Genomic DNA, 26,620 nt, shown 5'->3' with positions numbered 1-26,620 from the left:
ATTGTCTTATATCACATGAAATCTTACATAGAAAGATAGAATAACCGAGTTAATTTTGCACTCGATAGATTTCATTAGATGAAACTCGGCGGAACACATATAATCAGTGCCATAGAGGCATTAAACCTAACGATATGGCAACTAACGACTCAACCAGCACTTACGGAGTTTTTCTTAGGAAACTATAGTCACTTTATATGAAACTTTTCTATCGTCTTTCTCCCTGTATTACTATTTTTTGTTTAAATCTCTCTTCTCTCTTGAATCCATATTTTAATTGCTGACTCCTTCTGACTCTGCCAACGATCTTTCTATGTCTGAATCCGGGCAAACTCGATCCTTAGTCGTATTAGTTGGTTTCAGACATCTGTTAGTCCAGTAGTTCACATTAAGACATGTTGCTGACGGTCTCTACATACGAGTTAGATTTACTGAATTTGATGGACTTGGATATATTTCCATAATTTTATAACTTAAGCAAAAATGGAATGTAATATTTAAAAACAAGAGAACTTAATTGCTTGATCATCGTAGAACGAGTAAATGGACATTAATAGCCGAATAGGGAACCTAAAAGAAGAAAATGGTTTATTTGAAGAAAATTTTGTCTGAGCAGAAACCAACAATTTAAAACGTTGTTATAAGTACTTCAATGAAAGTAATTGAATCGTGAATCGCTTGCCCTTAACTGAACTGTTTACATATGCATGCCGGCGGAATTGAAAACCAATTGAGTCTCTCTCATACACACATACATACAGACAGACACATGAACATACATACATACAGGCAGACAGACTCATATCTACTTGTGTATTGTTTAAAAAGTCAAGTGTTGTGATTTTTGAAAATATAAGTGCCGATAGAAGACATAATTTGTTTTAAGCGGCTTCAAAAGGAGCTGGTTCTGAATTCGTGTAGTGTGGTCTTATAAGAAAACGGATTGGTTATTTTTAACGGCTTCTACGGTCTACTAGGTAGGTACTTTGATTGTTATATTTCGTTATATTCCCGGTACTTCTACGTAAATGATTTTAACTTAGAATAATAACTTATATCATACATATTTCTGTTTTATGAAATATCTCTTATTTATTTAGCTTTTGTCATTATGAACTATGTCTAATTAGTAACAAAAACTAAGGTTTATATCTGGGGGCACGGAAGTGCCCCCGCAAGTCGAGCAAAAAAAAGCGGCACGGCCGTAACATCCTTTTCTCGAAGCAATTCGGGCTATTTTTGACACCTAATTATTTTTCAAATAACAAGGTAATTAGTAAACATTTCATTTATTTCTTCCATCATTTTATTATCTTCTAAAAAACAAACAATATTCTAAAATTCAATTTAATTTCGAAAATTAAATTCATTCTATTCAATTGTATACCATTTGCAATAAACAGGGCCATTTACATAATTTCTCTTGCAAAAATACTAATGAACATTTCAAAAACAATTTATTTTCCAAGCAATGAATTAATTAGCTGTGAGAACAATCGTTGCAATAAATCTTAAAGAATTTGATAAACATCACAAAGAATTTGATACTTTATCATTTCAACTCTTTGTATTGATCGTGAATCTAGCTAATACTATTTGCATTCATTTGCATCTGCAGTTTCGAAAGAGAAATTTGTGAATACTGAAGTGCAATTTTAAACATCCTTTGGCAACAAAAATCTTTTTGGTACGTACATATATACTCAACTAGCTGACCCGCGCAACTTCGCTTGCGTCACATAAGAGAGAATGGGTTAAGATTTTCCCCGTTTTTGTAACATTTTTTATTGCTACTCTGCTCCTATTGGTCGTAGCGTGTTTATATAGCTTATAGCCTTCCTCGATAAATGGACTATCTAACACTGAAAGATTTTTTCAAATCAGACTAGTAGGTTCTGAGATTAGCGCGTTTAAACAAACAAACAATCAATCAAACAAACAAACTCTTCAGCTTTATAATATTAGTATAGATGAGAACAATGTTTTGTCTCCACTAACTTATAGAACTCCTATCTAACGTGCTAGCTATCATTGTCACCATAATATCCAACAGTCATAGGAGGTTATATAATACTGTAGCAGCTTACGGGTCCGTACTGGTATAGAGTACATCTGTTTTTCTCCTAAACTACATATTTAGGAAATTAATAGGTCAAGAAAGTCCCATATTGATATCTTCATCATCATTCTGTATCATATCAGCCTGTAGACGTCCACTGCTGGTCATAGACCTCCCCCCACGATATCCACAAGGTCAAATCTAGTTTAATGATACCTTAGTTTTCTAAACATGTATGTTTATGTTCAACGTCAAAATCATCAACAAACTTCTAAGAAAACATAATCTTTAAAACTCTACTCTAAAATAACCAAAACGAGACCGAGAGTAGTATCCGATGAAAATTTCAACACACGACGCGTCTGTCGCATAAAATACGGTCACTGTACAACACTTCGATTACTATCTGTTCCCGGGGTATCCCGGGAGTTGTCCCGGGGTAATCTCCCGGGAACGTTACACGGTATTACAGCGACGATCTGGCTACTTAATTACAAGTTGTTATTGAATCTATGGCATGAGTTAGTTGTAGGTTAGATTAGGTTATAATATGAAGTGTATATGTATAATATATTTTAAGTATAAAACTTTGAGGCAGTAAAATTAAAAAAAGGGTATCCTAACCTTTAATTTTCAATCACGTTTAAGACCTGTTGCATTATATTATATTTATGTTTCTATAGTTATGTATACCTACCTTGGGTATAATAGTAAGAAAATGTTTCGTATTTATTTCGCATGACAATATGCTGAACCTTATAGTCCTCCTTTCTACAAACTATTGACCCATGATACGCTCCATATAATCTTGTAAAGTGCTGTTTTTCTGATTTTGTATGATATATGCATAAAATCAAAATAAGTAGGTAGAGACCTATTCCTTATTCACATTCTTGATTTTATAGCATCACCGTGATCTGGTTCCAAACTAAGCAGAGCTTGTGTTATGGTAACCAGACAACTGATAGACATACCTATAAATTTGTAAATGCATACTTTGTGGATAAATTTACAACCTATACCTAAATATATTGGCTTAGCCTTTGTTCCAAACCATGTTGGAGTCGGCTTCCAGTCTCATCGGATGCAGCTGGATACCATTTTTTTTACATGGAGCGACTGCCTATCTGACCTCCATAACCTAATACCTGGGTTATAACACGATAGCCTTCGGTAGGACTGGTTGTCAGACTTTCAAGGTTCTGACTACTGTTAACGACTGTCAAAGATCTTCGAAATTGATAGCCGGGACCCACAATTTAACGTGCCTTCCGAAACACGGAGGAACTCGATATATATAAGATGGTCACCCATCTACAGAACAACCTCGGCAAGCATAGTTTAACCTCAGAGATCGATCCGCGCGGCTGTTGTTAACTGAGCCTATACCTAAAGATGCTCATAAAACCTTGATACAAATAGTTTCATCTCACAAGATAGCAAGTATTAGAATATAAGCACGTCTATTCTAAATATAATACAGCTATATTCAGAAGCGAGATTGGCAGTGATGTTCGTTACAGATATACTCGTTCAACATTGGACTATGCAAATGTTCCTCCGTACTGACTACTAATGATTCTAACTATATAACTTGCTGTATATGAAGCGGTTATAGCTCAAAATTTGTAGTATCGAGAGATTATTCTGGAACTATTTTAAGATCTTTGACAGTCGTTAACACGTGACAGAAGCTTGAAATTCTGACAACAGACTAGTAGTTAGTAGTACCGAAGAGTATCGTGTTATAGCCCAGGTAACTGGGTTATAACACTGGTTATATAATAAACTCTATCATGAATTATGGCTTGGCTTAGGATATCCTTTGCATATGTGTACCTTGGGTACAAAACATCGTTTACACGAATTATAAAGTAATTTCCATCGTATCTCAGCAGAAATAAGTTAAAACTAAAACAAAACAGAACTAGAACGAAACTAGCAAACCGTTAACAAAAAGAAATTCAAGCGAAATATTCGAGTGTACCGTATATCTTTTGCAGCAAAAGTTACGGCTACGAAACGGCTGTGTTCTCCGCAACGAATTTAATCAAAAGAAAAATAGCACACCCAGATAATAGATACAACAGCTAAGTTGGTACAACAGTGGAATAATACAATTACGAAGTAGGGAGAAAGTTAATCTTTATTTACTGACTAGTTCCACGCAAAGATTGATGTTAATACAACTTTCAAGTTGAAAATTTCAGTTCTGTTTTACAGACTTCAAGTTTCAGTATATTTTAGTTTAGGACTTTCATCGTTACGGTTTTAGTATCTAAACTATTTTATATCATACTACCGCCTTCTCAAAAATAATCCAGGTTACAGTTTTTACCTAAGTATATTACTGTGAATACCTGTTTATTTTCGCAAAAATATGCAAACCACAAAACTACTTAGACATTCGACACGTCAAATGTATAGTTTATTTTAAAAATAAATAAAGAATATGAGCAATATAACTTCGTCCACATCTTTTCTAGGACCATAACAGAACGCGATATAAATAAATATTTGTTTTATTTTTGGTCAAAGCAGAACATGTCCTATGGTAACCAGACAACTGATAAACATACTTATATACTTCTAAATACATACTTATGTAGATAAAACAAAAACCACATAAAGCAGCCTCTAGACTATAGTAAATTAAAACAAAAAAACACCCTAATCGCCTCATTAAACGGACACAGCAAATTCAACACCATCGAAAAGAAATAACCTTCAAAATGATAACAAGTTCTTACAGAATCCCCTCATTCTTTTTGGAAGAATACCCTCGAATCAGTGGAAAAGCAGTGAACCGCGAACGATTGGTAAACAGTCCACAATCAGCTGGTCTCGCTCCATGTAAATTGTTCTTCGTAAATATTTGATAATACATTGTATACCGTCGAATAACGAATTTGTAATGCGTTTGTTTCACGACAAATAGATTTCGTTCGAGGAAAGTTTAGCTGTCTGGGGAAAAAATAGAAAATGTGCATTTTTAGAGACAAAAGGAATAAGAAACCTTTAACGGTCATCTGTAGGTTGTACTATTCTACCTCTTTCAGTGTCTGAAAATGTCTATGTCTAATAATCTACGAAATTAAAGAATAATAAAAATATCTGAAGAATGTGAAAAAATATATTCGCGAAAATTTATGAAATAATTTTTCGTATTTGTGAGCTAGCAATATATTTTAGCTTTAACATTATTATTATTACAACGGAAATTTTAAACATACTTAGGTATAGCAAATCAAAGTAAATAATAAGACCTTTGCGCTAATAATCCACTTTTATTCTACAGCCCTAATTATAACCATTCCAAAAAATATATCATTAATTAAAACAATCAAAATACTTTTTCATAATACGAGACATAATCCCACTTTGTCAAAATATACATTTTGAAGCTTCTATTTTAACCCCGAACGAACTGTCTCCTAACTATATCCGTTATTCTAACCCATGAATAACCCACTTACCAGCTCCACGAGTTATAAACTACATGTAAGCTATGAGACAACACTGCAAATAGACGCTTGTTACAGCTTTATTTTAGCTTTCTAGCTTGAAATAACCAAGTATGAAGATACTATGCATTTAAATAAATATTATTGCACTGTCTGAATAGTCAAGCTATTTATAATGCTCCATTTTTTTTCTTTATTTAACTTCCTGGCGATCCTGGCTTTATGTCTCATTTTGCCACAGTATAATTACAATAACACAGTAAAATTTGTCAATAAATTATTGATTAATTAATTATTATTTGAATGCTGAGCAAACATAAACCTTTCCTTCTTTAGTTTTTGTACCGAGAGAATGTGAGAAACTGTAGACATTTGAATGAGACCTTTACGCGGCTGTGAGATACGGATTAAGGCTAATTAAAAGATCAGTTATAAATTATAACTGAAGTTGTAGGCAGAGGCTTAGCAAACGTTTCTACATCTATGTTAGTTCCATTAATCAATCTATTTATCGATATACTAAGCTACCTTAGAGCTAAAATTGAATATAGATACGTCTTTCAATTCTACAACTCACCTTTGTCAGTCAGTTTTGATGCAGATTAGGGTTTTTGCACACAATGACATACTAATCGAAGACATGCTTTATAAGTAGGCTTAGTGATGACAAAGCAACATATAATAAAGTACAATCTTATCACCAAAACCTCTTAAGGAAGACATAAAATCTACATCACATTCAACAGTGCCAATACCACTTTTCACTTCCAAAAACTTGCTAAAGAACATAAGATACGTAAGTTAGTAGTTAACGGGCGCTCGTGACGTAAGTCCTAGGTAGTGTGGGATAGCTAAAATAACCGCAAGTAGGTCGCCTAGTTCGGCTAGACTCGTAGATGTATAGATGCTGCAATTTGGGGAACCTTCCACCAGGAAGCTGGACTTTCAAGCGTGTGGTACAATTTAGACAATTATGTTGTTCAGATTTATTGGAAGGACATTTTCGATGGACTTTCTTATTAATCCTACCAATATTATAACTGCGAAAGTTTGTGAGTATGTATGTATGGATGTTTGTTACTCTTTCACGCAAATACTAATGAATCGATTACGATGAAATTTGGTATGTACGTAGCTAAAGACCGAGAATAACACATAGGCTACTTTCTATCTCGGAGTTCCCGAGGGATCGGGATTTACACGGGAAGGGTTTCCACGCGCACGAAGTCGCGGGCGGCCTCTAGTTATACTATAAATTGGTGATTTTTAACTATTGTAGGATTCAAGAAATCGGTTGAGGTGGTCATTGCTATACCACCTTGAGCAGGGAATTGAGGATACTTTTGGGTTGAGTTTTATGTACTTATTAACTCTAGGTCCTTTGTTTGTTCATTTGAAAAAGTCGACAGACACAATATGATTTATATGTTTAGGTATTTTCTTAAAGAAAAAGCTTTTTGCATCTTATATTCGTACAATAGATCAAAAGGATATTATCCACTCAAAATAACAAAAAGATGGCAGACCTCTTTGCCCAGCTGTGGGATGCTAGAGACTATTATAAAGCACTGAGTTATATAATAATAAAATAATTATATTAAAACTTTACATCACTACATACAGCAATAAGTCATATTAACACTATTATAAAGTTTTTGTTCGCTTCGTCGTTCAACTTGGACCATAAACTCAACCACAGTTGAAATTCTATTCTAGACTAGGTTCCACAAACTATAAAATGCAGCTAAATTTATCTAACTAGCTACCGGAGGTTAGTTATGGCTTCTACTGTTCAAACATCAACCATTTTGATATTTATTTATGAGACTAATGTATATTTTGCGAGCTCTTGGTAAGGATGATAATATTTTGCAAAGTTATATAAATACATATAGAAATGAAATCATTTATCTTGTCCTCAGAATTTGTAGAGACCAAAGAATGTAAGACACAATCTTATTTTGCCTTACTCAAATTCTGTAGTATAAACTTAAACAAGCAATAATTAAGCTAACATAACACAGCTCTATTGAAGATATTACCTATATCATAAAAAGATTTCCAAACAGTACAAATCTATCAACATTTTTTAAATCCATTTTAATACACCAATTCAATAATATAACCCAAAAAATTACCACCCGTATAAAACAAACAATCATAGCGCCATCCAATTTCGTCCACATGTCCCAAAGACAACGAGACAAAGGAAAACCATAGCATAAACAGTACAAACACCCAAAATGAGCCCCAAAACCAATTTCTTAATAACCCAATCACATAATTCGAAATTGTCCTCTAAACAGTTCCATACAAACCTATTGCGGATTCAAATAACGTTCAATGAATGGCCCTTAAGAAAAGCCCTATAAGGCAATAGGTGAAATTGGGGTCCGAAAAAAATAAAAGGATTTTCTACTAGCTAATGTAATCCCGTACTTATCAAAATTTTACTGAAGCTCAGGTGTTTCTGTATTGCCTGCCATTAGGACGTAATTCTGTTGGATACGGGCGAATATAGTAAATTACTATTGTAGTGAAGAGATGGAGAAATTGCCAGTTTTATTCGATACGGGTATTGGGTTTGTGTGTTGTGTTAACGCGGAAGTAGAAAATACTGTTTTATATATTGATACCAAATGTCTAGTATGAGATAACTACTTTGATGTAATATTTCATTATTACTCATTGTCTATTAAAATGACATAACCACCGGCATGCACATACGCGCTTAACTTTTGAACAACTAAACTAAATTGGATTTTTTTTTAATATATTTATAACTGTCGGGATAAGGCACGTACAGGATCAATTGGATTAAAATTCCTAAAACAATGGAATCGAAAGGATATTGTTGTACTACACCCGAACGATAACATGTGTGTAGCAAGCCTGAAGTCGTACCTATGTCTCACAATGCACTTTAAAAGTTTATTACACCTATATTGGATCGCCTACAATAACAAAGAGAGGCAATGATGTCATAAAAGTTGAACTATAATCGTCGGAAGCCTACCTCAGACACATACACATACATGTCATGTTATACATACTTTTCGCATTTGCAACACAATGCAATACAATGCAGTTTACTTAGCTCAAATTTAATTAAATGTTTTTCAAAATATTCATACCTTATAGGTAGATTATCCTACTACTACTATCCGAAAGATTATGACGATGGATATAAGTATGTATGTATTATTCAAACACAACTTAAAAACTACTCCTCACTTCTAGATGAATTTTTAATGGGAATTCAAATCATCATGACTCATCCAAATTTAAACATACGTGATAAATAACATATAACAATGTTATGTAGTGGTGGTTATCAAGTGACAAATTGATAACCACCTCCTTGTCTTCAAGTCGGTTAAACAAAGCATTAGGTTCCTTAGCAATACAGTACGTAATCGGCAAAATACAGTAAAACCTACAATATGGTATCAGAGTATTTTCAGCAGGTACAAAACAAGGGAATACAGGAAAACCGCATTGTTTCAGCTCTGTAAACTACGAGTAAGTAATTTGATTGCAGTAAAATAACGGCTGAAACGATTCCTGATAATATTGTGCTTTTATTCCTTGTATAGAAGAAATTCTAGGTTTTATTTAGACTTGTTTAATAGTTCGTTTTGTTGTAGATTTCTTTCGAATACGTTTCTTTCGAATATTTCGATTTCCTTCTGCCTGTTTTTTTATGTTTATACTTTTGGCATCAAACTACCTAAAGCACGATTGCCTTCCACTATCGGTTATCGACAACTGGCTATTTATCGAAAAATACAAACTAGCTTTTTCTCGCATCAGCGTGAAAAATTTTCAAAGTAAAAAGCATATTTTATGTTGACACTTGCGATAAACTATCTGTGTACCAAATTTTGTCAAAATACGTTTATTAGTTTAGCCGTAATAAAGTAACAAACTAAAGTAGCTATCTATAATGCTATTTAAATAAATTTGAAAATATATACTAGAACCCATTTTTCGAACAAAAACAGTCGATAATGACTCAATAAAGTCAGAACCACAAGCAGTTCAAATTGACGTCAAATCACCAAACGTTTTCCTTGATTGAATATCAAATGACAAATCATTATCCAAACCTTCAATTCTGACAATTATTCTAGAAGCTATTTTAGATTGACCATTAAAGGAATTATATAATACCAACCTGTGGGCGTTGCGTCTCTGAATTATTATGGCAACAAAAAATGGGCTTATTACAAGGATTTTACACTTGTTATTACTATAGCGTATGATTAGTGGTCAACCTAGTGTCAAAGTTGTCCAGGCCGCTTGAAAGACTGTTCATGGCTTAACGACTGTTATCTTAAATTGGAACGCTTTTACGTGTCCTCCGAATCGCGGAGACACTCAATTCAAATACCACTGGACGGCCACCCATCTACAGAATAAAGGGTTTCTTAACTAATGTTTACCGACCGGCTATGAGCGCCTCAGAATTCCCATTTAAAGCTACAATCAGACTACAATTATTTCACCAAATTTTCCCTTCCACGAATCGAACTCACAATCATCCAAGATTCGTATCTTACCTCGCGTCTGGTATATTATTTTAACCGATATCGGGTGACAATTTATCGATGGACATCATGTTGATGTCAGTTTCGAAGAATTTCATATAACCCTGGTGGCCGTAATGCCGTAACGATATAACCTGAAAAATCAAAATAAATAAAATAAGCACTTCAATAAATCAAATGGTACAGTTAGTGGTTGATTGATAATCGTAATTATTGTTGTTTTTGATCTGATCGTGGTTGATAAAGCTTAATGCTTCCATGGCGTGACATGGATTATGGATTTTGACGCCTACGCTTAAACGTAACTTGGTGGGTTAATTTTTTTCCTATTTTCGGTTTATCCTATTATTTTAGGGTTGTAGAATAAGTATTTTTGATACTTGGTGATCGTTTGAGAATAAAAGAAAAGATAAGAATGAAGCAGATTTTAGAAATCCGTAATAACGAAGTGCTTCTCTCAAATGGCTAAATGAAAAACTGTTTTAATTATTTAATATTTAAATACGGACTTACTAAATTATGTCCATTTTCCCGCTACTGGACCGCCCATAGAAAACAGAGGACGTTTTCTATGGATCAGCCCGAGGCCATCAAAATTATGAATGCGAATTGAGGACTTTCTGACTAAGGAACTGGGACAAGTAGGTATAGTGTTGCGCATAGTTTTTGAAAATAGAATAGCAATATGTGTCTAAAATATTTTTATACGTTCTTCGGCGTTTAAAAACTTATTTTAAATTTTAACGGACCCGCCAGTGGTACATCAAAAAACTAATTGTAAGGTACCCTTTTAGCCGTACATTATGAGGCGCATAAAAGTGGGACGAGATGTAAAGCGGAGTACACATTAATATTAAATCTTACGTGACAACAGAACAATGGTGGCAGATGGCTGACTTCAATTTACTCCGACTTACATACATGTGACGAATGTAAAAATTTGCTTGAGAATTAGTAAAAGGATGTTTAAAATTAAACTCATTGGTAACTACACGATTGGGCAAGCAATCTTATGCAAGGTTGGTCTGAAAAATCTTTGTCTAGTCGTTCGAGTGTTTCCAATCTTCCAAGTTCTAAGGCTTCTACAAGCACGTTGAAGCTGGAAATGCGTTCTTCTCTTTTGGCTGATTTTTTTTTTTATTAATTCGCTTGTACAAGATGTGTAATGAAAAAGTTGTCAGCTAATGCTAATGAATTGTAAGTTGTCAAGAACTAAATCTAAAAAACATACTATATACATAGAAATTTTTGCCAAATTTCAATTTAATGAAAATTTATACGCATAGCTGTGACTCCTGCGAAGTATTATTATTTTAGTAGTGAAAAAGTGAAAAAATTATCCTTATAAATGAGGCAAAAAAAATGCAAAACGTATATCAAAATCAAGTACATAGTTATTTACATAGCTTACACACATTAGTTATTACCTAAAAAGCTTACGCATACATAAATAACAGTTTCGTAAATGTTGTTGAACTCACATTATCTGAACGAATGCACTCACATTAGGCTTTCACGAGATATCACTGATTGTGCTTATCAGATCAATAATGCTAATGTGTTTGGTCGTACAACTTCATATATGTTTTTGATATAAAGGTATGCTGGTTGTATAACGTTTTACTGTTTAGAGAAGTTATGCCTGTTTGATTAATGAATTACGTCTCACCTCAAGGAACACAGATTTTTTAGGAATATATTGTGTTGTAGGTAGGCTGGAAATTCTTTATTAAGCTGATAAACGAAACAATTGCAAGAAAAAGAACACGTTGTATTAATTATTAAATTTCTATTATATAGTAAGCATTTGTTACTCGTTCAACCAAAAACGATTACGAATATTCTAAAGAAATATTGCAAATAGATAGGTTATAAGCAATATAAATAATATGGAAAATAAAGTCACAAACTAGGCTCTACTCAAACAGTCAGATTTTCTTGAAAGATATTGTTACAATGTGAATAATAAACCATATTTTACAGTAATAACTAACGCACTCACAACCAAAACGTAAAGGTACATTTAGCAAAAAGTTTATTGTACATCCAAAGGGATCATTAAAACTTGCTTTTTGAATCGAACTAAAGGATTCCCAGTTTCACAGTGTATTACATTATAACGTGAAAGGTCATGGAGAGTGAGATAGACATATATGTAGAGTAATAAGAGTGAAAGAGACGACACGAAACATATCATTTCCACATCAGATGACTGGCTTTTACTCCCGACTTTCAGCTCAAAATTGCCCACTCGAGTAATTGAGTTTAAGTATGGAGGTGTTAATTGCTTATACTTTTAAATGGGTTTATTTTTGGACATTTTTCATGTAAAATGTCTGGCATTTTTGTATCGGATTTTCGCTGCTTCAAGTTTTTAATAGAGATATTTTTAAAAGGCAGAGTTCAGGCCAGTTTTACTTAATGCAATATGCGTATAAACACAACCAATAAATTTCAAAAATAAATATCATTGGACAAATCATACACATTCTTTTGATTTCAAATATAGTCAAGCTCGTACTATGAAAACCAGATAACTGATAAATATCCTTAAATACTTTTTAATACATAGTTAATTAAATACATAGATTTACAACCAGACTCAGAACAAATACTCATGCTCATCACACAAATATTTGTTCTAAGTGGTATTCGAACCCACCACACGCAGCGTTACGGCTATTGCAGCGAGGTAACCCGTTAACCTCTGTGCCAATCGTGCAGTTATATTTACTCGAATATTGCTTGAATTTGGTTCAAGCAAAGCGATATTTGAGTAACTTTGCGTCTGTATCAGTAGAAACACAAAACATTAACTTCACCGAGATTTGCACCCACGCCTCCCACCATTTTTATATTTCTGACCACAATCCCACACGATACATGAAGTTCAAATACATACAAACATACAAAATCCCTGAAAATCTCGAGTCTATAAACATTCAGAAAGGAATACAGTTCAAACAAATAAAACTTAAAGAGCATGCGATTTTCTTCAGAAAATGCTGAAAATGTTTTTCCTTTAAAACAAACTTTGGTAAGCAGATCTTATGAATCAAACTTATAATTTATATTTGCCTGTTGCTCTCTTTGCTCCAGGTTTTTAGTTTTAATGAGACATTTTGAAGTATTTTATATGCTTTTAAGAGAAGCAAATATTGCGTTGTTTAACACCCCCATTGAAAAGGCGTTATTTGATCTAAGTTTATGTCCAACTTCTGATAATAATTACTACAAAATAAGACTTTAAATGGAGCGTTTCACTTCGTGAACTTACCTCAAGAAAATCGTTTAGTGAATACTAAGGTGTAGGGGATGTTACGATCATAATGTAAGGCCACAAAGTTACTAAAGTGCTAGAACATTCTTCCTACTGTAGAGGCAAGCCATATACGAACGTGTCCACACACAATAAAAATATTCCAACAAAAATTCAAAAACACCAAATAGCACTTTAACAGACCAAACTAATAAACCAAATCCGACTCGCCAGTAGTAGCAGATGTACATATCTGCTACTACTGGCGAGTAGACTATCGCTTGACCAAAAAGGCAGCAATTCGGTACATAATTTTGTACGTATTAAAAAAACACATTCATAAAACTAAATTAAACCCACAAAAATTCATAGAGCATTCTGTTTCATGCATTGCGCTCAAGTTGAGGGGTAAAAGCGAATAAAACGAGGTCACGATGACGCCGAGATGAGCTACTTGCATGTAATGCAACTCATACGAGATAATATATGTTTCTTACGCTTTATGAGGGAACGAGATAGGGATATGTTTACCTTTCATTTTTAGGTTAGATTTAAGTGGTTTTATAATTATCATGGATGGTGTCTGAGTAGTGGGTGCAAGATTACTTATTTTTAGTCATAAGTTAAGCTGTTTACTGAACGCATTTAATAAAAACTCTAATGAACTATTGAAAGAAATGTGTAAAAAGTATTAAAAAGTGAAAACGCTATTGATATTTCTTGGAAATTATATCTTTAAGGAAATTAATTCATAACTTTTACTCGATGAATATTTTTTTGCGATAGGCGCCTCTAAATTGTGGAATTTGGAATCCACGCTCAGGTATGACTTATATTCAAGTAAAACTATCGCAATATACCATATTATGAAAGTACCCAGTATAATACAAAATCAACATCATACTACCACCATTCTACGAATTCCTCATTTATATACCACACACGACGTACAACATAGGAACGTACAGTCAGCTCCAAAAGTAGCTGAACAACTTCATATTTTACAAAACCTCTGTGTTACGTAACTTTAATATATAAATGATCAAATCAGGTCTTCCTCTTCTTATCGTATGGTTAGTGGTCAACCTAGTGTCAAAGTTGTTCAAGCAGCCTGAAGACCTTTGACGTGGCTTTCGGGCGTCTGTTATCTTAATTGACAACAATCGGGACCGACTTTTTACGTGCCCTCCGAAGCACGGAGATATCCCCAGCCCCAGCCCAGCTCAAATACCACTATGCGATCACCCATCTATTGAATGACCGCGCCAAGGTTTGCTTAACCCACAGATCGTTTACCGACCAGTGAGCGCAACTGGCTATGGGCGCCTTCAAATCAAAATCAGGTAGAATGAGTTAGAATTAAACATTTCAATCAATGGCAAAAGTTTTTTCCATGGAATAATGTGCACACTTCAGTATAGAGGGTTTCAAAAGACATGTGCTCAGCTACTTTTGGAGCTGACTGTACCTAAAGATCCGAGTAACGTAAATTCTATTTCAGCTTCTTCAACCCTTTTTAACTGTATTACTTTGCCGTCAATAATATGACTGTCAAGAAGTGTACAAGTTCTTCGCTTTGATTGAGACGAAAGCCTAACTTTCTATTCAGATCAAACGCTTGTAATCATTTAGGTATGTTGACTGTTTTTGTAGCCTTTAACAAAGTTTAAGGTTTTAGGTTGGTGGGAAGTTGTGTAGCGGATCGCTACATACAGCGACATCTACTGCGACGAGCGTACAACCACCACCACGCGCAATGTGACTGACGTCACAAGTCCTGACTCGCGCTATCGAAGTTTGCACTGCAATTCGCTATATATACAAGTTCCCGGCTAAATCAGTCGGGGCAGCCTAGGCCCACCAGGCATGATCACCACGCCTGGTCGGATCCTCCCTTTGTGTTAGAGGAACATGATCACCTCGTTCCTCTACAGTTGTAGATATTTTATATAGGTTTCTATTGTCAGAGGGACTCAGAGGAATCCATGCCTTGCAGGAAAGCTGTTACGATTTCAATTTATTTGGATGCAATTTTAATATAGCATCGAGATTGATTAGGTTGTCCTCAATAAATAGTAGTTCGGATTCGGTAAAAGTGCCTGGTATATGGCAATAAACTCGCTCCCTATTATATGGGACTGACATAATGACGAAATGCGGGTGTATGTCATTCACCTCGGCCTACACCGTTGGGTATAAAAAGCCTGATATTTTGTATGCATTAAGATAGTTAAACATATTATCTCTTTTATTAAAAATTCTAACGCAATGTACCTACCTAAAATTATCCTGAAATTTTTCACAATAAAATAGCGGCGAACGTTAATGACCACAACAAAGTAAAGCTATTTTCTAATAGTCTACTAATTTGTGTCAGTTGTATTAAATTACGGGCTCGAACTAATTTTAGTTTGGTCTGTGATAGTATGTATTTTTAGATTTTGCGATCTAATTAGTAACTTAATACAAAACGAGGCTCTTATATAACATATAATTAAGGAATTTCACTTTTATTGGAAATTGTTTACTACCAGGTATGTCTCAGATATAAATATTTAAAATACAATGATGAATATTATAAATAACCAAAAATATAAACTACTAATCGAAACTCCTTCCCTCATACGCTTTTAGTAGATATCCATAATAAAAAGTTTCTGAGTAACATCCTAGGAAAATCCAACCACTCATTTGAAGAGCAACCATTCACTATTGAACACAAAACATCGACAAACAGCTATAAAACGCATACATAATCTAAAAACTTATTGAAGCATCAAAATGAAACTGAATTGACAAACAAACACAAAGCTTTTATCCGAACAGGCTGAAATTCATTAAAACGAGATAAATGAGGCATATGTTCGATGGCTGGTTAGTGAGAATATACCAAATATTCACCTATTCTCCCCAAATCCCCGAGTGTATCAGTTATTCGATACAATGTGCTCGAAAGCGGCACAAATTCAACGGTTTATACACTGACTAGCTGACCCGCGCAACTACGCTTGCGTCACATAAGAGAGAATGGGTCAAAATTTTCCCCGTTTTTGTAACATTTTTACTGGTACTTTCCTCCTATTGGTCGTAGCGTGATGATAAGCCTTCCTCTATAAATGGACTATCCAACACTGAAAGAATTTTTCAAATCGGACCAGTAGTTCCTGAGATTAGCGCGTTCAAACAAACAAACAAACATATCTCTTCAGCTTTATAATATTAGTATAGATACAAGGCAAAGCTGTCGATAAAAATTAAATTTTTAACAGACTTCATAGATTTATGAGTTTATTTCGTACGTGAAAATGAAATAAGTTTAAAACGTGACGTTATTGGCACAATTTTAAAATGATCGCTTTAAAATGTGTAAAAGATATTTTTGGGATAATTACTGGTAAACCGTGTTATATGGTAATGGGTAAGTTATGTTCCTGAATTTCAAGAAATGGGTTAATATGCAACTTTTCTGTCTCTATTTATCGCGTTAAAATAAATTGTGATTATTCGTATTTATCCAAGCTCTATGGCGTAAACTAAGCATGAAAAATAATTTCAATCTATACTAATATTACAAAGCTGAAGAGTTTGTTTGTTTGTTTGTTTAAACGCGCTAATCTCAGGAACTACTGCTCCGATTTTCAGTGTTAGATAGCCCATTTATCGAGGAAGGCTATAGGCTATATATCATTATGCTAAGACCAATAGGAGCAGAGCAGCAGTAAAAAATGTTACAATAACGAAGCAGCAAGCGAAGTTGCGCGGGTCAGCTAGTATAATATAAAACAGAAAAAATAATAATTAAAGAATTAACAAAACACATGAACTTAAAACCATTTGGGCCACAACACAGGCCAAGGAAAATGAAGACGTTAAAATCTCTAAACAGTTTCTTTATACTTTATTTTGAACTAAACAACAGTTTATGGGTTCTTCGTAATTCAACTTGAATCTACTTACGTATTTAACAAGATATTTCAGCCTAAAACCTTGTAGTCCTTTTAATACAAACAAAAATGTCAATAAACTACCGAATCCCAAATCAACACTCATCAAACGAAACGTTAATTTCTATCCTTTAAAACTAAACTGAGTAAATGTATTAAGAACTTCAAATTAACGCGACTACACATACGGGTACCGGACTATAAATAGCAGGTGATAATATCAAATTAAATGTCACCTACGGGAATAGATCACTAAGTTTATTTTATTTATTTTGGTATAGTATATAAAGTCGCCTGAAAGGCCTTTGAAATGGTTTAACGACTGTTATATTAATTGAGTTCAAACGGAACCTGCTTTTTACGCACCCTCCTGATGACAGGGGCACTCAGTTAAAATATCACTGAGCGACTACCCATCAATGGAATGACCGCGCTTAGGGTCGCTTAACCCGCAGATCGTTTACCGACGATTGGCCGACTATAAGCGCCAAATGTGAGTTGTTAAATGTAAAGTAATACATCACCCCTATTATACCCAAAGGTATAGGCTGGAGTGTATGCAATATACACTTGTTTCGCTTTTAACAATATTAGTCTTATTTAAAAGGGGGTGAACCGATTGCCTTTACCGGGCACATTACCAAACTCTGGGCTACTATTAAGAAATATTCTAATATAAGCTAGAAAAGACCAATAGTATTTTTGCCTGACCTGGGAATAGAACCCGAGGCATGTTCAGCATTTACTGCCGATGACGCCACAAATACAGATGTAGGGTAAATCAATGTAAATCAGTTAGTCAAGTTAAAAGCTAAGTTATTTATGTAGATTATTTAAGGGAATCATGAATAAAGGGTTATTGACATAGAATTAGAATATTATTATAACCTCTCCGTTAATATTCATCGTTGAATTAATATTGGCAAATACTATTTATCAAGCTTTTTCCGGGTTTACTGGTAGTCAATTCATTATTAGTTAAACTTGATTTTAAGGGTCTTTAAAAGAAAAGAAGAAAGAGAAATTTGTTGGAATCCTAGCAAGTGGCGCTTTTTGTTAGTTGCCCTATATATTGTACTAGATTTTACCCGCGACTTCGTCCGCGTGGTTTGTGACTTAAGACAGAATTTTCTTACAAACTTTCATCCCCTATTTTATCCCCTTGGAGGTTGAATTGATCAAAATCCTTTCTTAGCGAATGCCAACATCATAACATATACCTGTATGCCTCAGCCCGATGAGTCTAGTGGTTTGGGCTATGCGTTGATAGATCGCTATGTCAATCAGTTACCTTTGAGCCTTTACATATTATATTTAGATGGGTCACTAAAATAAACAGAAAAAATCTTACGTGTGAAACCGCGTTAAAGTTTAGCTATTTTTCCACTTTCTCTTCAATAAAATTCCAAAAAGAGTTTCTAACGTAACTCAAAAAGATCGGCCACAAAATAAAAAGTAATAAAATCTACCACCGGTCGACTAGAATTCGAAAAATATTTGAATTGTGACGGCAACAGTTTTGTACGGCACTAGTCGCATTTGTTTTAGGTCTGTCTATCTCGTAGGTCGATAGTGTTATCGGTCGGTCTTGGAAGCTCTTTGTTGATAAGTTTTAATACTAAAAATGAGGGAAATAGTGCACATACAAGCTGGCCAATGCGGCAATCAAATTGGTGCTAAGGTGAGACTCTTTTACTTGTATTTTTACTACACTTTTTAGGTCTCACATTGCGTCGTCTTCATTGTATTTTATTCATCTCAAAGCAGTCGTTTTTTTTACTCTTGGAGAGAGTTATAGATATGTATTAATCGTGAAACAAATTTTCCGAACAGTTGTAAAAATAGCAATGTAATTTCTCTATCCATTTTTCGATGTCGCCGAAAATAGATCCACGGTCGCACCAATCCGACATTAAATCATTTAGCCATCCGTCACATTTGAGCGGTTCTGTGTTTGACGTAAGTCTGTCATCTATTTCAGTTCTGGGAGGTAATTTCCGATGAGCACGGTATCGATCCCACCGGCACCTACCACGGCGACTCCGACTTGCAGTTGGAGCGCATCAACGTGTACTACAATGAAGCCACGGGAGGAAAGTACGTGCCTCGCGCCATCCTTGTGGACCTCGAGCCTGGTACGATGGACTCTGTACGCTCAGGACCTTTTGGACAAATATTCCGACCTGACAACTTCGTCTTCGGGCAGTCGGGCGCAGGAAACAACTGGGCCAAAGGACATTACACGGAAGGAGCGGAATTGGTAGACTCTGTTTTAGATGTAGTCAGAAAGGAAGCCGAAGGCTGCGATTGTCTACAAGGCTTCCAGCTGACACACTCTCTAGGAGGAGGAACCGGCGCCGGACTAGGAACTTTGCTGATTTCGAAGATCCGAGAGGAGTACCCCGACCGTATCATGAACACATTCAGCGTAGTACCGTCGCCAAAGGTGTCGGATACCGTAGTAGAACCTTATAATGCCACATTGTCTGTGCACCAGCTGGTGGAAAACACTGACGAATCCTATTGTATTGATAACGAGGCTCTGTATGACATTTGCTTCCGTACTTTGAAACTGACCACGCCGACTTACGGAGACTTGAACCATCTGGTGTCTGCGACGATGTCGGGAGTCACCACTTGCCTCCGGTTCCCTGGCCAACTGAACGCAGATTTGAGGAAACTGGCTGTAAACATGGTGCCGTTCCCTCGTCTGCATTTCTTCATCCCTGGGTTTGCGCCACTGACGTCTAGAGGAAGCCAGCAGTACCGAGCTCTGACTGTGCCAGAGCTCACTCAACAGATGTTTGACGCTAAGAACATGATGGCTGCGTGTGATCCTCGCCACGGCAGGTATCTGACTGTGGCCGCAGTCTTCAGAGGCCGTATGTCTATGAAGGAGGTGGACGAGCAGATGATGAACATCCAGAACAAGAATTCTTCGTACTTCGTCGAGTGGATTCCGAACAACGTGAAGACCGCTGTGTGCGATATTCCACCTCGAGGTTTGAAGATGTCTGCTACCTTCATTGGGAATTCTACGGCTATCCAGGAGTTGTTCAAGCGTATTTCTGAGCAATTCACTGCTATGTTTAGACGTAAAGCGTTCTTGCATTGGTATACTGGAGAGGGGATGGACGAGATGGAGTTTACCGAGGCCGAGAGCAACATGAACGACTTGGTGTCTGAGTACCAGCAGTACCAAGACGCTACTGCTGAGGAAGAAGGCGAGTTCGACGAAGAGGAGGAGGGTGGTGACGAAGGAGACTAGACTATACTGAGTTTTAATAAGATTTGCGTTATATTTTATATTTTGTATTTATCGTTTTACTTCGTAAATACAGTTGAATAAAATAATTATTGGTTTATTTTTTTCCGCACTATTATCTTCATACTATGACGCTGAGAAATAAAACCTTATAAAGCTTAGAATGAATAAATAGCTACTTACCTAAACCCCTCTTGATACTAGGTTCTGAAAAGCCCTTCATAGCAAAATGTACAACAAGCAAAATGAGCACGGCACTTAAAATGTACAAATCGCATAATGTGCAAATAGCAAAAAGAGCAAATCGCATAATGTACAATACGCATAATGTGTGCAATACTTAAAATGAACACTATACGCAAAACGAGCAAGAAGCAAAATGTACATAGTCGCCTTCGTTCACACTAACCACTTACTGCCGTTTCTTAGCTTGGGGTTTGTTGGATTCATAGAGCATTGTAATAAAACAACTTCACATTCAATATAAGTTTATTTATATATTAATAAAGGGAACTTAATGAGGCGTGGTATGAAATCCTTGAATCATCACCAAATAACAAAGCAATGAGGACTTGCGCAACAACTAATTCTGTTGAAATTATATTATTTATTTAAACTTTAAAGAAAACAAACTAAAATGCAAGTCTTGTATATATCATCTGTAGAAGAAATTGTTTAACGGAAATACTTTTAATATGCAAACTGTTTAGTATTTTTTTATACTTTTTATCAAAGACGATGTCTGCTTTTCTCCTATTTTTCATTGCCGGCACAAATATGCTTTTTTTAAATTTATTATCACTGAACATAGCTTCTTTTTTAAATTTATAAATGAAAAACATTAAACTTATCTTTTTCGGAATTTTGGCATTCAAACGCCTGTGCCAACCTTCAACAGGATTAGTTGTTCGGTGTCGTTGGTTGGCACAGCTTAGAATCTTTGGGTTAAACTTGGGATACCACGTCCGCTCGAAGTAGAGTCTAAAGGCTCTCATTGCGTTGGTATTTGGCGATGATTCAAGGATTTCATACCACGCCTCAGGAATTATCATTATTATTATTTATTTTATGTATGTATATAGAACAAAACCCGCTGATTTTAGGATACTAACGATCAAAGAAAAAAATCTCCACGAGTCGGTCTTGTAAACATGCCCTAACAGTATTATGTACATTTTGCTTTTTGCTCGTTTTGCGTATAGTGTTCATTTTAAGTATTGCACATTATGCGTATTGTACATTATGCGATTTGCTCTTTTTGCCATTTGCACATTATGCGATTTGTACATTTTAAGTGCCGTGCTCATTTTGCTTGTTGTACATTTTGCTATGAAGGGCTGAAAAGTAGGTAGGCAATGCATAGCTCATAATAAAATTTGAATCCTTTTAGATTAGGACTCTTGTTTTTATCTGCTCTATGCGACGTCCTAGCGGCTAAGGAGACTTTTCTAGAGATAACCAGAGACCACACCCCTGCAGGCGAACAAGACCAAGAGTTCTACAGGTGTGCTTGTCAGTGGTAGGACACTTTTATATAAGGCTAAGGTGCAACGCAGACGACACTATCCTTGACGCACTTTTTAGTCTGTGAAAATAGAACTTACGCAATTATATGTAGTAACGCGCCGGACTTTTTGCGCGTTGTGTGCGTTACTGCATTATAATGTCGTCTGCGCTGCACCTGAATAATATTCCATTGGACTATGAGAGGCTGTCCGTACCTCTTTCACTGATAAAAACCATGCGTGCTGATCCGTCACGGCAATCATGAAAGTTATTTCCCAAGCATCTCATAGCAGAATATAAAACATAAGTCGATTCACAAATAGCCATGTTAAATAATTCAGCGGCCGTCCAGAGCCCGGAAATAAAGTCACTTATTCGAAAGCTGTTCGACTTGGATGTGACTCGCACGTACCAGTCGAACCATTACGGAAAGGGTCTTGAGGCAGACATTTAAGTTTAGACCTAAAACTGTGAAACAATCACTTTTTATATAGATTAAAGTGTATATAAAAGGTAAATAATATCTTATAGGTATCACGTAACTATAAATATGTATGTTAGTTTGTACCATCGTAGCTCCTAAATAAATGAACCGATTTTGATCTATCCTTAGTGTTCAAAAGATGTGTTAATCGAAAGTGTGTAATCCTCATTCTGTGTTTGTTTCTGCGTAATGTTATATAGCCTATAGCCTTCCCCAACAACAGGCTATCCAACAGTAAAATATTTTTTCTATTCGCACCAGTAGTTCCTGAGATTAGCGCGTTCAAACAAACAAACTTTACAGTTTTATAATATTAATATAGACGCTTAAAGCTCGTGTAAAGGTCCGTGTGAGTGATATCGTATCGTGTAGATGTTCGAGAGCCACTGAATGAGCTGCTCTAATGCTAGGATCGGACGTGACGGCGGCTTGTGATAAATAGCTGGATCCTACACTATTTCGTATGAGAGCTACCGTATCGGTTTCAAGGATTTTATGTTACACTACGGTTTGTGACAATAGCTGGTTAGAACGCTAGTTAGCGTAACGGTGGTTATTGTTCAATGAACTTGATACTTAATGTTAACATTTATTTTGCTGTTGGTTCATTATACTTAAAAATAAAATAAGAATATGTTTTCAGAGCAATCCTTATCACAGTTACGATACTCTCGGTAATTGTCATTATAGCGAAAGTTACGGTCCGTAACTAGTAAGTACCGGATGACTGAATTTATTGAAATTTATTGAATTATGAAATATTCATTATATACTTCTTTGCAAAAAAAATCTAGTTTCCGTCAACTCTAGGAGGAAAGGAAAACATACCTGAATCTCTGAAAATAAACACATTAACAAAGTTAGATCTTAACATAACAATGAATCTAAAATCTGAACAAGAAGCTTGGACAACTTCCTAAAATAAATCTCAAATAAAACTCAACTATTTAATAAAATCATCTCATATCTCACATGAAAATTTGATAAGTGCACTAAATATTTCACAAGTCGATCGATCGAGTTACCACTCGAAATAATATCGAGTACTATAGAATTGTTTACTCACTTGCGCCAAGTTTTTAACGTGTTTGACACTTGGACAGTTTGGGCTTTTATCAGAATTTATTTATTAGGGAATTAGTGCTGACTTTTATTTTTTCTCGTCAATGTCAACTTTTCAAGTAATTTGTTTTGATAGATATTTATTTATGAAAATATCGAACTGAGATTCTCTGATAGATTTGGGTCCTTATATGGACGCTGATAGCAAAGTTGGGTGAAATATTTTTATGTCACCAAACTACTGACAAACCTAAGGGACTAGAGACTAGACTTAAATAGTATCTATATAATACTTTAGTAGTATCTAATATTTATTTATCTATTTAGAATTACTAAGTACAGCTAACAAAGTTCCCGTGCTACCTTATACATTGTTCCCTGATTACAAACACATACTTTAATAAGCATTTTCAAAGATATTATATTATCTTACTTTACCTAACAAGACATGCTTATATGCAATATATGTGATAGAGTATTTGTATTATTTGAGCTATCACACTATAATTCTAAAGTACGACAAAAATATATACACACACTAACTTCCGAGCGACATTTATCTCTTCTAGCTTCACGTATGAACCACAATACATTCTCAAATAGTCCAGTACCATTCTCAAATACATCAAAAACCTCAAAACCTCTCGAGTTTAAAAACCCGTACATCTGCGTCGAAAATTCTCATATTTTAGTAACGTTATTCGCCACTAGATGTCGCTAGCAGACGACCGCGGGTACCGCAGACGTGGCCATTAAAACATTAATATCACTACGTGTTTATTTTTACTATGCAAATATTCACAATGGTTACGAATAGTACGTACGTGAAGTAGAATCGAGAATGTCGAAAATATTTTCGTGAGTTTTACGTTTCGATGAGAAAAAGGAACGTGGTAGTGCTATTTTCTTGTTTTCGGACGTGAGTATCTTAGTAATTGTAGTTTTTTCGAAAAGTTATATTTGAAGATGGGCGCAAAATTTTGGCAGTGTGTGAAAATATGGATTGCGCAAATGATCATCTATCTACTTTTGTCTACTATAATAAAGACAAACTTAGCCTCAACATAAATAGATACGACATATGGGACAGGGAAGATAGATTTCAAACACTAACTTGTTAAAATATTTTCCTTCATCTCTGCCCTGTATCTACGCGACCATGCACTCTGTCTTACATTATTTAAGCCTAAATAATAGCGGTAGAATATCTGATACAAATAATTTCATTTCAAAATCAAGTTACGATATTTCTATCTCACACTGCTTGCTACCAAAACTTTTCAATACCAAACCATTAGCCCGTATGAACACCAACATAGATCAAAATTCAACATTTGCTCAGAATCTCAGTTAGAAACTCAATAACAGCACTAGCAAGCAATAGGGATGAGTATGAAAGAGCAAGAAGGTAATATTTGAAGCAAGCGGCTTTTAAAACTGCATCCATTTCGATCGATAGAGAATCTCGACTACCCGCCAGCTATTTCGGGCCGCGGTAGGGTTACCTGAAACTATGTGGAGTTTAATGTGGACTTTGTTCATGTTACGGGACATTTTAGACAGTATACTCTTGGTAATGAGTAAAGAGAGCAGACAGAAGCGTTAAATTAACACCAAATTATTGGTTTATTTAGGGAACCGATGGATAGCTCCTAGATGATCACAAATGCCAAAGTTACTTTAACTATCTATCTGTCAGTTTATAAGGTATTTATGATTTCTGAGTACATTTTATGGGAAGTCTCGAGCTTATACATTACAACGATTACATATTTCATAACGATGACTGCTTCAAAAGAATTTAGTCTCTCATAAAGTACCCGTTACAAGGAGTACGTAGAAATGCAACGAATTGATAACTTAAAGCGTTCTACGACAGTGGCAAATATATTCATTGCTTGGTTCTCTTTAACCTATTTCTCAGTAGTCATCATCATTATTACATTATCGGCTCAATTTCTTATCTCCAGCAGATTACATAACTATCTTCATTTTACAAGTGCACATCTCGAGGCAGCCCTACTCGCGGATATATTTCCAACTTGGCCGCGTTGCCTCAATGGCGATGTTTATTCCGCCAGTTCCACATTTGAATTATGGCTCTTCCAAAAACGGTTTAGATTCTAGATTTGATTGGATATTTTTATAGTATAAGCCGAGTGGTTTAAGTTGAAACCACTCAAGTGATCGCAGGTTCAAACCCGAGGCAACACACCAATAGCCGGGTCCTGACTAAGCGATCAGTCTCACGGGGCAATATCTCAGTCCCGCTCATTTCCATCTAAAACAAAAGAGACCTAGATATTGCCTCGCGAGACTGCTCGCTCAGTCAGGACCCGGCTATTGACTTTTCGAAGTTATAGAAATAATTATCACTTGCTCTAACGGTGAAGGAAAGCATCGTGATGAAACTTTGCATGCGCTATTAAATGTCACGATACTGAAAAAAACTGGCATAAACTTTAATATACAGATCCGCAGTACAAATATTTTAACTTGTAAATGACTACAGAGAAATACACAACAACTTAAAAAATAATACGTACACATTTAACCTACACAATCCGAAGATTTTGTAAGTAAATGACGTGGCCAATCGTCGTTTACTTGACCTTGAGTACTGGAAAGACCTTGTATCTAAACTTTTTCCTGTCTTCCGCAGGGCCCGGGATAAAGGGTACGATGGCGATCCTCAACTGCCTGCTGGCTCGCCAGCTGTGCTTCGAGGACGCCTCCTGCTCCGCCATCTTGGAAATCATCCCGCGTGTCTGTGGCTCTGAACTTGGTGAGTACAAGAAATATAAACCTTGTCTAAAAATCTAATATTCCTTATTTTCTATGAATGTCGTCTCAGGAAACAGTACAATATAGAACCAGTAGATATACTTGATATTGGTATTCTAGCTTTATGTTGAAAGAATCATTAGCAATGCATATAGAGCCTTGGTTTTTGACGTTGAAAATAATCGGCTATTATCATTATTTTAACGAAAACCATTTTCATTTTGGGGCCTGTAAAGTACCAAA

The 26,620-nt window shown here is 35.4% G+C and overlaps 2 protein-coding genes across 4 annotated transcripts in view; both read left to right on the top strand.

Annotated features, from left to right (window-relative positions):
• LOC142983926 (uncharacterized) overlaps window positions 1-26,620 on the top strand; it is a 241,187-nt gene that overhangs the window by 149,862 nt on the left and 64,705 nt on the right. For all 3 annotated transcript variants that reach the window (XM_076131135.1, XM_076131136.1, XM_076131134.1), the window contains one exon: window positions 26,256-26,378. In XM_076131135.1, the coding sequence (XP_075987250.1) occupies window positions 26,256-26,378 (123 nt within the window). The remainder of the gene's footprint in view (window positions 1-26,255; window positions 26,379-26,620) is intronic.
• LOC142983944 (tubulin beta chain) lies at window positions 18,791-20,631 on the top strand. Its single transcript, XM_076131162.1, has 2 exons — window positions 18,791-18,957; window positions 19,258-20,631. Exons 1-2 carry the CDS (start codon window positions 18,901-18,903, stop codon window positions 20,542-20,544), a joined length of 1,344 nt encoding a protein of 447 aa, XP_075987277.1. The 5' UTR covers window positions 18,791-18,900; the 3' UTR covers window positions 20,545-20,631.

Source organism: Anticarsia gemmatalis, chromosome 25, assembly GCF_050436995.1.
Source record: "Anticarsia gemmatalis isolate Benzon Research Colony breed Stoneville strain chromosome 25, ilAntGemm2 primary, whole genome shotgun sequence".
Taxonomy (NCBI): domain Eukaryota; kingdom Metazoa; phylum Arthropoda; class Insecta; order Lepidoptera; family Erebidae; genus Anticarsia; species Anticarsia gemmatalis.
The sequence above is the reverse complement of the archived record's forward strand: the minus strand, read 5'-3'. Positions and strand labels throughout refer to the sequence as shown.

Bases quoted from the DNA above. Each gene is read 5' to 3' on its own strand.
- LOC142983944 (XM_076131162.1), top strand. From the start codon at position 18,901: ATGAGGGAAATAGTGCACATACAAGCTGGCCAATGCGGCAATCAAATT. The intron at 18,958-19,257 runs GTGAGACTCTTT...CATCTATTTCAG, and splicing joins GCAATCAAATTGGTGCTAAG to TTCTGGGAGGTAATTTCCGA.